This window comes from Odocoileus virginianus, chromosome 6, assembly GCF_023699985.2.
Source record: "Odocoileus virginianus isolate 20LAN1187 ecotype Illinois chromosome 6, Ovbor_1.2, whole genome shotgun sequence".
Classification (NCBI taxonomy): Eukaryota; Metazoa; Chordata; class Mammalia; order Artiodactyla; family Cervidae; genus Odocoileus; species Odocoileus virginianus.
The window spans coordinates 42,904,215-42,920,695 of NC_069679.1; the positions used below are offsets into that span (position 1 = coordinate 42,904,215).

The following is a 16,481-nucleotide window of genomic DNA, read 5'->3' on the forward strand; positions in this document are numbered from 1 at the left end:
TGGTGTTTCCTTGGGTGCTAGCCCATGAGGACTACCTGAAGGTGTAATTCACTTGTTACCTTGTGCAAGACTTCTCTTACGTGAGATTCAGTCTGCAAATATTTATTGAGCGTATATTACATTTACAGTATTCTAAGAGCTGTTGTTGATTATGCAAAAATATGTAAGACTATGTAATACTCCCTGTTGTTGGGGAGTTTACTGGTTGTTGGTTAAGAGATTGCACTAGGAGGTTGTTTGTGTGATTGTTTTATTTATAAAGAGGTGTTCAATACTTATAAGCACCTCATAGGAACTTTTTTTCCTGTAGTAATATTTTAAGGCAGTGGTGAGTGTTATATTGTAAATTTGGTTATGTAAATGAGAAAGCTGTGTATTCCCTTCAGAATAGTTAGTTGAGTGTTGAGTTGAGCTTCACAGCTTTATTCATCAAGGGTAGACATTATAATTCATAGTTGTGACGGAGTGTTCTTTATAAGTACTATAAAGTACAAGACAATAAGATACTTTGACCAAACTAGACCACTTGGTCCAGTGCCTCCTTTTCCATCAGTCTCTCTGCATTTGGTCTTTTTGGTTGTTTTCTCATCTGCTTCCTTGAGAGTTCTAAGAGTTCAGGTTAAAGATGAGCGGTATGGACCAATAGGAGGAAGACTTTCCCTGTCCTGGGCAGAATATTAAACAAGGAACAATAAGCCTTAATGCACTCGATTGCTGACTCTGAGGTTAAGATAGTTAACACTTAACCTTATCTTACATGAATACAAATTTTAAAACATGATTTAATTTCTCTTTCTTGAGACATTTACTTTTTTCTGTTTCATGGACTGTATACTTCCTATTTGTAAGAGGAAATAGAAAACAATGAAGTTTACCTAATTATGCACCTCTATCAGGCATCTATTACAGGAGCTCCTATATATATTAGAAGAATGTGTGGGAGGTAAGGTTTTATATCTTAGAACAAACAGAAAACATCCAGATATATTCCTTGCTATTTGCACACTATTTGATTTCTTGATTCAGAGAGTGAGAGGTCAGAGTGACAGATTCCAATCTGTTATATTTTGGAATTTGGGGAAGCAAAAGTCCATATGCTATGAAATACCATCTCCTCCAAATAGCTTTATCTCAAAAAAAAAATTACCCAAACTCATTCCTGGTCTGGATTTGAATAGGAAGGGTTCAGATAGCAAAAGATACGTTTACACTCATTGTGACACAAGGTTCAAATTGACTTGAACTTGCAAATGCTACAAGTCTGATTGATGAGTGTTGCTTACCAAGGGCATGGGAATAGGAAGTGATGGTAATATGCCTATAATTACCACCCCTTTTCTTTCTGAAATCTGTGATTTTTAGAATTTGAGCTCGATTATAGGTAAAGTATCAGAACTATTGGTTATCTTGGAGGGTGGTCCCTGGAGCTTTATGGGAGGGTTGCCAGCTTTGATGTCTGGTTTTAAGATACAAGCTAAGCATGGAGAACACTTGGGTTTATGTTTTTCATTCTTTTCTTGTCCTTTTATTTTTCTGTGACTTGCCTAGTTTGATCATCTTTTACTGCCAGGTAGCTTTAAGATGGGAACAGGGAGTTACTATATTAAGTGGCTACTTCAGTTTGTATTACCCATAACACTTATCTTTGCTTTTATTGTCTTATTTCTCTGCTTAGGTCTGTGCAGGTTTTTTTACATGCTACCTTAAAAACCCGTTTCGTTTTTCTTATGATGCATTTTAACTTTTAAGATCCAACCCATGTGCCACTGCTTCCATGAAGCTTCTCCTAGCTCCTCAGGAGCAATGTTCTAAGGTGTATAAATTAATTTTTTTCATTAATTTAGACTGGCCTTACCTGAGATAAATCCATTTTAGTGAACTTTTACTGAATTTAAATGACATATTCTCATTTTCCAATATGTAAAGTTTATAGGAATTCAGAGACTGGATATACCTGAAACAGAGCAACCACTGTATAATAAGTGGTTTACAGTGTGACAGTAAAAGACTGTTTGTATATGGAATAGCCAAGAACTTGCTGTTGTGTTGCAATATACATAATATTTTTAAAATGTAATTGGATAAGAATGTCACTTCAGTAATATCTTCCTTGAAACAAAGCTGGTGCTTCTGGGAGGTTGGGAAATGTATTAGAACAAGATGCTTCAGTTAAATGTAAGTGAATACTTCTTTACTTTGATTGCATTCATTAGATTTATTAATTTGCATTTGTGTAAAAGCAATCTATGATCAAAAAATTAACTGTCAGATTATTAAATGCATGATCCCTTTTTCTAAAGCAGAAGACATTAGCAAGCATTGTTTGGGCAAATTCTGTACACACAAGTTTCAAAAAAGTGAGAAAAATCAACACCTTTCCTATGTTTACATAATCAATTCAATGCCCATTTATTTTAATGTCTAGTACATACTGGCATAAGCAAGTGTTAGTGACTCAGTCATGTGCGACTCTTTACGACCCCATGGATGGTAGCCCACCAGGCTGTTCTGTCCATGGATTCTCCAGACAAGAGTACTGGAGTGGGTTGCCATACCTTTCTCCAGGGGATCTTCCTGACCTAGGGATGGAACCTGGGTCTGCTGTATGGCAAGCAGATTCTTTACTGTCTACATCACCAGGGAAGCCCACATACAGGCCTACGAAGATTAAAAAGCAGTGAGATGCTGGCTCTGCCTCATATTCACCCTGTGTGTAGTCGTATGCAGCAAGATTGAATTTAATAAAGGTTAGATTTTGTGAATGCAGTGATGATGTAATCGGTGGTAGAAACAAATACAGAATTTAGATGAATGAGAGATTCAGTGAGGACATAATAGTTTTATTGGCAAAATGCAGGATCGTGGCCTTAACAGAAAATCAAAGGATGGGCTTTTTGATCCAAATACATTTAACAGTTTGCTTACTGGGAGATCTTTATTCCCACTATCAGGAATTAATTGTTGATGAAAGTAAGCCTTGCCAGTAATGAGACTAATTAGAGGAAAATAGCTTAGGACAAAATTTGCTTGACTGAAAAGTGGGTTTTCACCGGTCACAATCCTCTCATCTAAATTTTAATGCACAAAGGTAGAAACAATAATATAAAGTAATAATAGAGAAGAAAAGGATGAAGGTGGGTGGAGCTGGGCCAGAGGACCAGAACTGTTCTGATAGCAGTCTTGGCAAGGAACTGTGTATCCTGAATTGACTCAGTGAATGATGCCACTTCATGAAGAGGATTAGAATATTTAATGTAGGGTCCCTCATGTATCTCATTCAGCCTGTATCTTGGCTCCTATATCTTGGCACCTTTATCTATATACTTTTCTATTATTGGAGGCAGTTTTCTTTCCCCTTTGGATTCATGTGTGTCCATATATTTAGGGAATTTGTTTTTTAACACATACCCCCTTTCTGTCAGCATCATCAAACTGTTCTTTTCCAAAGGCTGCTTTTTCTGTGACTTATTTTCCAGGCAAAAATACTGGAGTGGGTTGCCATTGCCTTCTCCATACATGGTTAGGACTTCCTTAAGTCAGCAGCAAGCAACGTTGGAGGTTTTGCAGTAAAACAAACAGTTGATCTCTGAAAAACCTAAGGAGCTGATTCATAGTTGTAAGAAAAAAGTAATTAGGTAAATGAAGAATGTAAATGCTCATTTTAAAGAAAGAATAACATAAATTATTAACAAATATTCAGAGATCTTTACTTGGAATGATGAACACAAATATAGCAGAGAAGTACTGATTTTCTGACTACTAAGAAAGGATTTGAGAAATCTAGTAATCATTGCTAGGCAGTCTTACTATTTCCTTATCCCTTTACCTTCCTTCAGTCCCTTAGGTATTCCATTGTATGATATGCAAGCCCACTCAAAGTTTTGGTGGATTAAGTTTGAACATATATTTTTAATGCGTTAACTGTGCCTGCACTTAAGTGGTGGAACAATGTGTGATTCCCCCCCGCCCCCCGCTTTGTTATTTTCTCCAAATTTTTAAAAATGAGCAAGTATTTTTAGTTTGAAAAAATATCCAAACAAATAAAATAATGCCCTTTGTCTACCCCTGTTGCCTCTTGCTGCTATCTTTCCTTCAGATCTTTTCTCTGTTTTACCCTTTTTAATTCCTGCAATCTGGCTTCCTGCTCTCCTTTGCCAATTCAGTGACCTTTTTTTGAATCTTTATTTTTCATTTTTCTCTTTTCTTTTCTTCTTATTATTAAGATTCCTTCATATGTGGGAAATTTTCATTCATTCATTTTTGAGAGTCACCTTTGGATCAGCTACTCAGAGGCCAGGCATTAGGGATTCCATGAGCAAGGATATAGGATCTCTGATTTGGGGACATTACTTCTTCTGATTAATATTTTATCTTTTCTGTGTCTTTCCTCTAGATGCTTTTTAATTATGAATATCCAACCACTTATTTCTCAGCCATGCATTCTTTTTCTCTTTTTATGTCTTTGCTAAAGTCAAGAAATAGGCTGACCAGACAGCTCTAACCACATCTACTCATTCATTCGCCAGAGTACAGGTTGCCCCCAGTGTCATCTTAAACTTGGCCTATTCACGCTAACCCTTCTTCTGTGCTATGATGCCTTGTCACTTCAATTTGCTTTCCTTTCCAGTTACTCTAGTCCTTTGGTAGTAGGTATCACTGTTCCCTTATTCTGTCAGGCTAGCAGTATTGGTTTCATATTTGACTTTGCTCTCTTATCCCTTACCCAGAATTTTAACTTGTTGCCAAGTTTGCCTTGTCACTTAAGTTTTTCCCTATCTTCCTATTTCTACTGCCAGGCTCATAGCTAAGTGCTTTACCATCTCATTCCTGGATTATTACATCAGCAAAATAGCTGTTCTCTGCCCCTAGCCTTTCCCCCCGACTCAAGTATGCTATATATTGCTGCCAAAGTAAGTCTTCTGAAACATCTTTTTTAATGTAGTTCCCTTCTAAAACCTATAGTAATTTCATCTTGCCTGCTGTATCATGTCTGAGTGTTTGTAAGGTTTCAAAGGCCTGTGTAGGGACTTCTCTGGTGGTCCAGTGGTTAAGAATCCACCACCCATTGCAGAGGACATAGGTTTGATCCCTAATCAAGGAACTAACATCCCACATGCCTTGGGACAACTAAGCTCATGCGCTTCAACTACTGAGCCCGAGTGCCACAACTGGAGAGAAGCTGGCATGCTGCAAGAGAGAGCGCATGTGCCACAACTAAGGCTCAATTCAGCCAAATAAATATTAAAGAAAAAAACAAAAGCCTGTGTAATCTAGCCCTGTACAATCCATCCAACACTGTTCCTTACTGTTTGCAAGCATTTGATCCACTTCAGTGCAGGAGGCACTTTTCTATTTGCCTTATATCTTGTGGTCCTGCTTTGTATCTTTTCTAGAATCTCTACTCCCCTGTGTCCAAATCCTGCTTAATCACATTTCAACTAGCTTGAAGTCATATCTCAAGTCATTGTAAAGAATTCATCATTCTTTACTCTAGTCCACGTATGCTTTTTCTTGATCTCATGTATTGAGGTCTGTACAATTTAGCAATCAGTGTTATTTTTTCCTATGCTATTTATTATTATTATTATTTTCCTATGCCATTTATTTATTATTATTATTATAGGTCTTCTTGCCTTGTGTGGGCTTTCTCTGGCTGTGGTGTGTGGGTTTCTCTTGTAGTGTGCAGGCTTAGTTGCCCTGTAGTGTGTGGACTGTCAGCTCCCAGACCAGGGATTGAACCCACATCCCCTGCATTGGATGGTGAATTCTTAACCACGAGACCACCAAGGGAGTCTTGCCTATGCTGTTTTAATAAAGAACAAGTTCTTTGAAGCTAAGGGCAACATCTTTTGCATCTTTGTATTTCTCATGTGACAGTAGGTACTATTGCATACCATTTTGTTTACTATATTCTTAAAGATAATTTGTTTTTTTCTACATATTAATGTTTCTGTATTTGATATATTTAATGTCTTAATTTTCACCCCAAAGAAGTTACTAAACTCATGCTGCATTTTATATAGTAGAGGCATTATATCAGTTGGTTTTTTTTTAAATTATATTGGTGAAACTGGAAAAAATCATGCATTTTGAGTTTCAGTTCTACTGGTCAAATATTTTTTACTATATTTAGATTTTAAAAACTGTATATCCCAAGTGAGATATACTCATTTAAATATCTCATTTAAAAAGTGCTGAGCAGAACTTCCCTGGTGACTCAGTGGTAAAGAATCCTCCTGCCGGTTCAGGAGACACAAGTTCAATCCCTGATCCAGGAAGCTCCTACATGCTGTGGAACAACTAAGCCACATTTGCCACAACTGTTGAGCCTGTTCTCTAGAGCCCAGGAGCTACAACTGCTGAAGCCCTCACGCCGTAGAGCCCACACTCTGCAACAAGAGAAGACACCTCAGTGAGAAGCCTGCGCACCGCAACTGGAGAGTAGCTTCTGCTTGCCACAACTAAAGAAAAGCCTGAGCAGCAATGAAGACAGCACAGCCAAAAATAAATAAATAAAATTATTTAACAGAAAATACGGAGCAGGTGACTACTGCATAGTTAAGCAGCCTTTCATGGATCAGTGTACATAGTAGAATTGACCCTTGAACAACTTGGGTATAAACTGGGCAGGTCTACATTCATGTGGAATTTTTTCAATAAATGCATGATATGGTACTACACCCCATGGTTGTTTGAATCCGTGGATATAGAAGCACAGATACTTAGTGTGACTGTGTAAACATTTACTCAGGTTTTTGATTGCACGAGGGTAGGTATCCTTGACCTCTGCATTGTTCAGAGGTCAACTGCATTTAGTTAAGGTTTTCTGGACTGAGCAGCTGTGTCCCAGCTTAGTTCCCAAGAGATCAAGTTGGACTTTTGAAGACCCCCTTGACATTAAAGCTATCTCCCTGGAGATAGCTTCTTTTAAGTTTGGTCCTGGTGAAAGATTTGACCAGTTTATTGTAGAGGCCAAGACCCAAAGCAAAAGTAACTTGCTGAGTCATAGCTAAGACCCAAAGACAGCAAAGGAAACCTGTGAGTGAGGGCAAGTAACTGAAGGGAGGTGGATTTAACTGGGAATAAAGGAGGGAATGACCAAAATAGGAAAATAATTCTGAGGACCTGAAGTGTTCGCAATTCATAAACAGGCTACTCTGCTGAGCCTGTTTATCTGACATAGAACCTTTTCTGTTTATGTGGTCTGATATTCTTTCAGAGAGGTACAGCAACTAGTTTATCTTTTTTTTTTTTTTTTTTTAGTTGAAGGCTAATTACTTTACAATATTGTAGTGGTTTTTGCCATACATTGACATGAATCAGCCATGGATTCACATGTGTTCCCCATCTTGCTGCCCCCTCCCGCCTCCCTCTCCATCCCATCCCTCTGGGTCTTCCCAGTGCACCAGCCCTGAGCACTTGTCTCATGCATCCAACCTGGGCTGATGACCTGTTTCACCCTTGACAGTATACTTGTTTCAATGCTATTCTCTCAGAACATCCCACCCTCACCTTCTCCCACAGAGTCCAAAAGTCTCTTCTGTACATCTGTCTCTTTTTCTGTTTTGCATATAGGGTTATCGTTACCATCTTAAGACCCCTTAAGCTTTAAAATTGCATTTATATGATGCTACTTGGTTTGTTGAGCAGAGAAGAGAAGAGAAGCAAAAGGCAAAGGAGAAAAGGAAAGATACATCGATCTGAATGCAGAGTTCCAAAGAATAGAAAGGAGAGACAAGAAAGCCTTCCAAAGTGATCAGCGCAAAGAAATAGAGTAAAACAATAGAATGGGAAAAACTAGAGACCTCTTCAGGAAAATTAGAGATACCAAGGGAACATTTCATGCAAAGATGAACACAATAAAGGACAGAAATGGTATGGACCTAACAGAAGCAGAAGACAGTAAGAAGAGGTGGCAAGAATACACAGAAGAACTGTACAATAAAGATCTTAATGACCCAGATAACCACGATGGTGTGATCACTCGCTCAGAGCCAGACATCTTGGATTGTGAAGTCAAGTGGGCCTTAGAAAGCATCACTATGAACGAAGCTAGTGGAGGTGATGGAATTCCAGTTGAGCTATTTCAAATCCTCAAAGATGATGCTGTTAAAGTGCTGCAGTCAATATGCCAGCAAATTTGGAAAACTCAGCAGTGGCCACAGGACTGGAAAAGGTCAGTTTTCATCCCAATCCCAAAGGAAGGCAACACCAAAGAATGTTCAAACTACTGCACAGTTGTGCTCAAATCACACGCTAGCAAAGTAATGCTCAAAATTCTCCAAGTGATATTCAAGCTGGTTTTAGAAAAGGTAGAGGAAACAAAGATCAAATTGCCAACATCCGTTGGATCATAGAAAAAGCAAGAGAGTTCCAGAAAAATATCTGCTTTATTGACTACTCCAAAGCCTTTGACTGTGGATCACAACAAATTGTGGAAAATTCTTAAAGAGATGGGAATACCAGGCCACTTGACCTGCCTTTGAGAAACCTGTATGCAGGTCACAAAGCCACAGTTAGAACTACACATGAACAGACTGGTTCCAGATGGCGAAAGGAGTACATCAAGGCTATGTATCATCACCCTGCTTATTTAACTTATATTCCGTGTACATCATGTGAAATGCTGGGCTGGATGAAGCACAAGCTGGAATCAAGATTGCCAGGAGAAATATCAATAACCTCAGATATGCAGATGACACCACCCTTATGGCAGAACGCAAAGAGGAAGTAAAGAGCATCTTGATGAAAGTGAAAGAGGAGAGTGAAAAAGCTGGGTTAAAACTCAACATTCAAAAAACAAAGATCATGGCATCCGGTCCCATCACTTCATGGAAAATAGATGAGGAAACGAAACAGTGACAGACTATTTTCTTGGGCTCCAAAATCACTGCAGATGGTGACTGCAGCCATGAAATTAAAAGACGCTTGCTCTTTGGAGGAAAAAGTTATAACCAACCTAGAGAGCATATTAAAAGGCAGAGATATTACTTTGCCGACAAAGTAGTAAGTCAAAGCTATGGTTTTTCTAGTAGTCATGTATGGATATGAGAGTTGGACTATAAAGAAAGCTGAGTGCCAAAGACTTGATGCTTATGAACTGTAGTGTTGAGGACTCTTGAGAGTCCCTTAGACTGCCAGATCCAACCAGTCCATCCTAAAGGAAATCAGTCCTGAATATTCATTGGAAGGATTGATGCTGAAGCTGAAACTCCATTAATTTGGCTACCTGGTGCGAAGATCTGACTCACTGGAAAAGACCCTGAATCTGGGAAAGATTGAAAGCAGGAGGAAAAGGGGTCAACAGAGGATGAGATGGTTGGATGGCGTCACCAACTCTGTGGACATGAGTTTAAGCACGCTTAGGTAGTTGGTGATAGACAGGGAAGCCTGGTGTGCTACGGTTCATGGGGTCACAAAGAGTCGGACACGACTGACTGAATTGAACTTGGTGTGTTAGAACAGTGATTGTCAAATTGTGGTTATACTAGCATCACCTGGGGACTTGGTAGAGCTGTAAATTTGGGGGCTCTACCTCATATTTACTGTAACAAACTCTAGGGGTATGACCAGCAATCTGTTTTAGTAACCTTTTGGGTGATAGGTACTAAGGTTAGAGAGTCACTGGCTTACAGGGGGTATCTTCTGATAAAATATTAAGCCCAAGTCTCTGTGGCAGAGCTTTAGTATTCTCAATTCTTGAGTACCTCAGGAAGTGTTAGTAGCTCCTTTATTTTAGTTTTCATAATATTTGAATATAATTCTGCTATAGCATCATTTACTGTGTGTTGCAAAAGATTTCCACTAAGTCGAAATCTTCAGTTTCAGTGATGAATTGATGAATAAAAATGAAACAGATAGTGCTTAGTCATCATCGTACTCAGCCCTGGTTGACAATTAAAAGACTCAAACACCCACAGACACAATGCAGGGACCACGTGTGCAAGAAAATAGGAGATGTATAATACAGGAGTCAGCAAGGTTTTGCTCCCAAGGGCCAAATACTAAATATTTTCTACTTTGTAGTACCTAGATCTCTGTTGCAACTACATTACCCTGCCACTGTATTAGGAAAGTGCCATCAATAATATATAAATGAATGGGTATGGCCAAATTTATCTCCCTGCTGGCAGGATTTGGCTCTTGGGCAGTAGTTTGTAGACCCTGTATACCAGTGCTACCTGAGAAAACTGTGCAAGGAATACAGATAACCGTTTTAAATCTTCACTGTCTTACATTGACAAAGAATGGACAGTAGTTAGGTATTAATTGTCTTATAATTCTACCTTGGGTAAAACCAGGATTATATGCAAATCATAATAGAATGCTAATGAGAGTTATGTTTCAGTTATAGTCTTACCTCAGCTCCCAGTGATGATGATAAAGTTTATTTACTTTTGGTTTCTGGTCTAACACATAAAGAGTTTGAAAGTCTTCATTCCTGTTGTCACAACAAGAATAAAAGAAGGGGAAGAGTAGCTGTTTTGAAATACGTCCAGAGCTCTCTGTTCTCTTTAACAAGACTTGCCTCAAGGGAAGCTTTTACCAGAGCTAACCACCTGAGACTTTGTTGTTGTTTAGTCCCTAAGTTGTGTCCAACTCTTTTGTGACCCCCATGGACTGTAGCCTGCCAGACTCCTCTGTCCATGGGATTTCCCAGGCAAGAATACTGAGTGGGTTGCTATTTCCTTCTCCAGGGGATCTACCTAATCCAGGGATTGAGCCCATGAGTCCTGCATTGGCAGGTGGATTCTTTACCACTGAGCCACTTACTAAAGGTTAATTGACCAGAGGGAAAGAAAATACCCAACTCTAGTCCCCTCTAGTCTTCCATGTGGGAGAAGGGAAATAACCCCACTCAAGCCCACTAAAATACCTGAGACCTAATCATAGGCCAATAGAATCCGCCCCGCAATTTTACCACATCAGTAGTGCTTCTGTATAATAATGGGATTAAAGCTAAAACAACTGTAAGCCTCAGACCTTATTTAATAAGTACCTTATTATAGGTACTCTTAAAGACAACACGGGAGACAAAAACAAGTATGTTAGAGAAAATTTTAGCTTCAGACACCACAGCAGTGGCAAATTAATGCAATCTAACCTCTAGCCAGATGCACATAAAACCTCACAGTAAGGAGCTATGTCAGTTACTTTCACCAATATCATCATGTCTGTCTTTCAACAAAAAATTGTAAGGCATACTAAAAGGCAAAAGCCACTATCTGAAGAGGTAAACCAAGCATCAGAATCAGACTCTCACATGATACAGATTTTGGGATTATCAGACTGAATTTAAAAACACTAGATTAATATGCTAAGGGTGCTAATGGAAAAAGCGAACAGCATGCAAGAACATATGGGTAATGTAAGCAGAGAGGTGGAAACTCAAAGAAAGAACCAAAAGGAAATGCTAGAAGTCAAAAATACTGTAACAGAAATGGAGAATGCCTTTGATGGGTCCATCAGTAGACTGACTGGACATGACTGAGGAAAGAATCAGTGAGTGTGAAGATACATAAATAGAAATTTCCAAAACCAAGATGCAAAAAAAAAAAAAACCACAAAAACCAAAATGCAAGGTGGAAGAAAGAATAAAAAAAAGATGTAACAGAATATCTGAGACTGTGGGATGATTATGGAAAATGTAACGTGTAGTTGGAATACCAGAAGAAGAAAGAAAAAAAGGAACAGAAAAAAATATTTGAACTTTTTAATGGCAGAATTTTCCCAGTTAATGACAGGTACCATACCTCAGATCCAGGAAGCTCAGAGTACCAAGCCAGATAAGTAACAAAAATATCTACACCTAATGAAAGTGAAAGTGAAAGTCGCTCAGTCATGTCCAACTCTGTGATCCCATAGACTGTACCCTCCATGGAATTCTCCAGACCAGAATACTGGAGTGGATAGCTGTTCCCTTCTCCAGTGGTTCGTCTTAACTCAGGGATCGAACCCAGGTCTCCCACATTGTAGGCGGATTCTTTACCAGCTGAGCCACAAGGGAAGCCCAAGAATACTGGAGTGGGTAGCCTATCCCTTCTCCAGCGGCTCTTCCCAACCCAGGAATCAAACCGGGGTCTCCTGCATCGCAGGCAGATTCTTTACCAACTGAGCTATCAGGGAAGCCCCACACCTAATATCTACACCTAAACATATTATGTTCAACTGCAGAAAATTAAATACAAAGAGGATATCTTGAAAGAAGTCAGAGGAAAATAACCACCTTACCTACAGAGGAACAAAAGTAAGAATTGCATCATTACATCAGACTTCTCTTCAGAAACCGAATAAGCAAGCAACCAACAGAGTAGAGTAAAATATTTAGCACTGAAAGAAGAAAATTGGAATTCTGTTTCCAGTGGAATGATCCTCCAAAAGTGAAGGAGAAATAAAAGCTTTCTCAGACCAACAAAAATGAGAGGATCTGCTTTTTAGGAAATGTTAAAAGAAGTCCTTGAAGGAGAAGGAACGTGATACAGACCAGACACTCAGGTCTGCATAAAGATAGAAAGAGTGAGAAGTAATAAATTAAGTTTAAATAAAATATTTTATTTTTCCTTAATTGATTTAATGACTAATAGTTCAAAATAATGTGTTTGGTGATTATAGCTGTGGATAAGTGTAATGAATGACAATCATGTTACAAGGGACAGAAGGGAAGAACAGGAATACTCTTAGAATGTACTTGCACTAACTCAAGTGGTATAGTGTTACTTGTAAGTGAACTTAGAGTAGTCATAAAGGTTGCCTAGGGTAACCAGTAAATAGATTTACAAAGGAAGTATAATTGATTCACCAAGAGAGTATAGGAAATAGAATCATATAAAATACTTGAAAGAAGAACCAAAGAAGGGAGAAAGTGGAGAAGACCAAGAAAAGAAAAGAAAAGGGCAATGAATAGTAAACAGTTACAAATGGTACATATTAATTCAACTGCATCGGTCACTTTAAATGTGAATATTCTAAATACACCAATTAAAAGACAGAAGCTGTCAGAGTAGATTTAAAAACAAGCGCCAAGGGTGGGATGTTTCAAGAGAACAGCATTGAAACATGTATATTATCTAGGGTGAAACAGATCACCAGCCCAGGTTGGGTGCATGAGACAAGTGCTCAGGCCTGGTGCACTGGGAAGACCCAGAGGGATCGGGTGGAGAGGGAGGTGGGAGGGGGGATCAGGATGGGGAATACATGTAAATCCATGGCTAATTCATTTCAATGTATGACAAAAATTACTGTAATGATGTAAAGTAATTAGCCTCCAACTAATAAAAATAAATGAAAAAAAAAAAACAAGCGCCAAATGTATATTGTCTACAAGTATTATCTTTCTTATACTTTAGTACTTTATCCTTTAGTAACCAATTACTTGTAAAATATCTCAGGAATATGTTGTAACACTAAATTCAAGAAACTTTGCTGTAAAAGTTACAAGCAAAAGGTGAGCAATTTAAGTGGTAGAGCTCAAGGGAGCGTGGCCTTGTTTTGTGCTCAATTTTGTCTATAAACTATTTAATATTCTCCATTTAAAATTAATTTTATAATAAATTATTGAACATTTCTTGTGTAGATTCTAATTTTATTCTGATTTTTAAATAGCTTTAATGAGATAATTTGCATACTGTTAAGGTCATCTGTTTTAAGTATACAGTTCAGTGGTTTTAGTATATTTGCAGAGTTTTCAATCACCATGATCTAATTTTAGATGTTTTAATTTTTTTAAGCAACTGACAAATGAACTATATTGACTAGAAGTAGAAAGATTGTTTCTCTAATTGTAATTCTGAAGGGTCAAAGGCAGTAGGAGCATTTGAGGTAGTAGTTTTGTTTTATATGTTGATAGATACTTAACGGTAGGACATGGGTTTCTAAAAACTCAGAGATGAAGTTGCATTTGTCTCTACTCTTTTTCTCTGCAGTCTTTGCTTGTCTTCATCCTCTATGGACCAGTCTTTCAGTACTTTAGGTATTTGTCTAAGTATTGCTTTGAGCTTCATCATAACTGGTGAAATACTTGTGTGAGTCTTGTTATGGCACACATTTAAGACATCACTAGAGCAAGGCAGGAACGTGGACGTCGGGTCTCCGCGAAGACACCTCTACTGCAAAGATGGTCAATGTCCCTAAAACCCGAAGGACTTTCTGTAAGAAGTGTGGAAAGCATCAGCTGCACAAAGTAACCCAGTATAAGAAGGGCAAAGATTCCCTGTATGCCCAGGGAAAGAGGCGCTGTGATCGGAAGCACAGTGGCTGTGGTGGGCAAACCAAGCCAATTTTCCGGAAGAAGGCAGAAACCACAAAGAAGATAGTGCTGAGACTTGAATGTGTTGAGCCCAGCTGCAGATCCAAGAGGATGCTGGCCATTAAGAGGTGCAAGCATTTTGAACTCCGAGGAGATAAGAAGAGAAAGGGCCAAGTGATCCAGTTCTAAGATTTGGGATTCTTTTGTTCTTATGTTTTGAGAGGAAAATGTTGAAATTATAGAAAAATTTCCTGAATGAGAATAAATACAGTGATATCCTTAAAAAAAAAAAAAGATCACTATTTTATGTGTAATTATAAAGCACAATGTGTCAGTTGTCACTTTTTTCTTTAACATATTTTTGAACAAATGAGGTAATTGTACTATCCTAAATTAATTTTCTCTCTAAGATGGTTAGAAAATTTCTATGCTGGGCATAAAAACTTACAAAATAGAAAAACTTTTACCTTTAAAATCCTACATATTTAACAGTTTTAAAGTGAAAATAATCAGAATCACAAAGAGGCAGTCCAGTGCGGTGGTATAAATCATTATATGATATTCTGAAACTAGTTGCCTGGTTTGCCACTTAAGTCATATAACCTTTTGAAGTTTTCTCCTTAATCAGTAAAATGAAAACAGTAATAGTGTTTACCTGCTAGTATTGTAGTGAAGATTAAATAAGATAACCCATGTGAAACACTGAGTATGGAATCCGGCACATGGTAAGTACTCAGTATGTGTTGCCTGTTATTTTTTAACCACAATAAAATTCAAAGAGCTTTTCAGTTTAACACGTAATCAGTTTACACAGAGAATTTGGATTACTTCCTGATTCTAATTACTGAATTACTGTACTGTAATAGAAGGAACCATATTTGAAGGAAGTTTTCCAGGCTGAGGGAACAGCAAATACGTGTTGTGAGAACGCCACCCCAAGAAGGCCAAGTGTTGATAGTGCCTCAGGGTGTGCAAGTGAGATCAGAGATAGAGGGGATGCAGATTTGGGTAGGGCCTTGCAGGCCTAGTAAGCACTAAGACTTAGGTTTTCCCTCTGAGTGAGATGGAAGGCTCTTAGCAGAGGGGTGACATGACCCTACTGATGCTTTAAAAGGCTCACTGCTCCACTGCTTTCCCAGCTCTGGAACCTGCTTGGTACATTTCTACTTATCCTTCAGAACTCAACTCAGTAATCCCAGAAGGAAATAATCTTTCCTGAATATTTAAGGTAAATCAGGTCCATAATCACTCTCATCTTAGGTTCTAATTCTAGTTACCAGGCATTACAGTTGTAGTAAAATAATAAAAAACTCCATAGTTTCCTTTGTTAGAATATTAGCACCATGAAGCCAGGGACTGTACCTCTCAGAAATATTTCCTGAGTGCAGTAAATGCATGCATCATATAGGACCTGACTCAACAGCTATGCACTGAACTTCTTTAGACTTCAGTCAGAGGTCTGGTGCCATTTTCCTCCTCTTCCTCCTCCCACCTTCCACTCTCTACCTTTCATGTCATCTTTTTTTTTTTCATGTCATCTTTTAAGTTATAAATTACTAAGTGTGAAGTTGTAAATAAAAACGGCAAGTTTAATATTTTTGTCATTAAAAATCTTTTTTCTTGATAAACCATTTTCAGCAGTATGAAAATATTAACTCATTTTAAATTTCTGTTTAGAGATGACCTTTTTGAATGTCTAATTTAGTATTAATATTGACAGCATTACCAAAATTAAATCATTTTATCAATTCAGATTGGTTTGTATAATCTCAAGTTGGTGTTTTTTAGCATGAAGCATGAAACATTTTTCTGAAACTCACCAACATATTCTCTTTTTCCTCAGTGTGATAGTATGTGCATATAAATATATACATGTATATATATATACACACATATATGTATGTATATGTATATTATATTATGTTTTATTGTGAGGAAGTATTAGGTGCTCTTAATAGAAATTTGTTAAATTTCTTATTGGGGAGGAGAAAAAAAATGACTTTGTGGTGTCACTGCCCACTTCTTTATTTTTAACCTCTGGAAATGATGGCATGTCAGATTAGTACAGCCTGAATGTATTTATCGGTATGAGGGGAGGTCTAGCATATCAACAACCTGTGCACTTAGTGGTGATTCTTAAGGCTTAATTCTGGGGTTATGTGTCTTTCTCGAAGGACATTTCCAGGGAATGCAAGATTAACTAGACACTTAAGTTTTTATGTCTCTCTCAATTCTT

General features: G+C 38.0%; 2 protein-coding genes across 5 annotated transcripts in view; both read left to right on the top strand.

Annotated features, from left to right (window-relative positions):
* The window catches only part of RFX7 (regulatory factor X7), a 141,378-nt gene that overhangs the window by 8,128 nt on the left and 116,769 nt on the right, over positions 1-16,481 (top strand). The gene's annotated exons all lie outside the window — the stretch shown is intronic.
* Positions 135-14,539, top strand: LOC110129732 (large ribosomal subunit protein eL42-like). The gene has a single exon (XM_020881245.2). The coding sequence runs from the start codon at positions 14,114-14,116 to the stop codon at positions 14,432-14,434; it is 321 nt and encodes a 106-aa protein (XP_020736904.2). The 5' UTR covers positions 135-14,113; the 3' UTR covers positions 14,435-14,539.

Coding starts and splice junctions, on each gene's coding strand:
- LOC110129732 (XM_020881245.2), top strand. CDS start 14,114: ATGGTCAATGTCCCTAAAACCCGAAGGACTTTCTGTAAGAAGTGTGGA.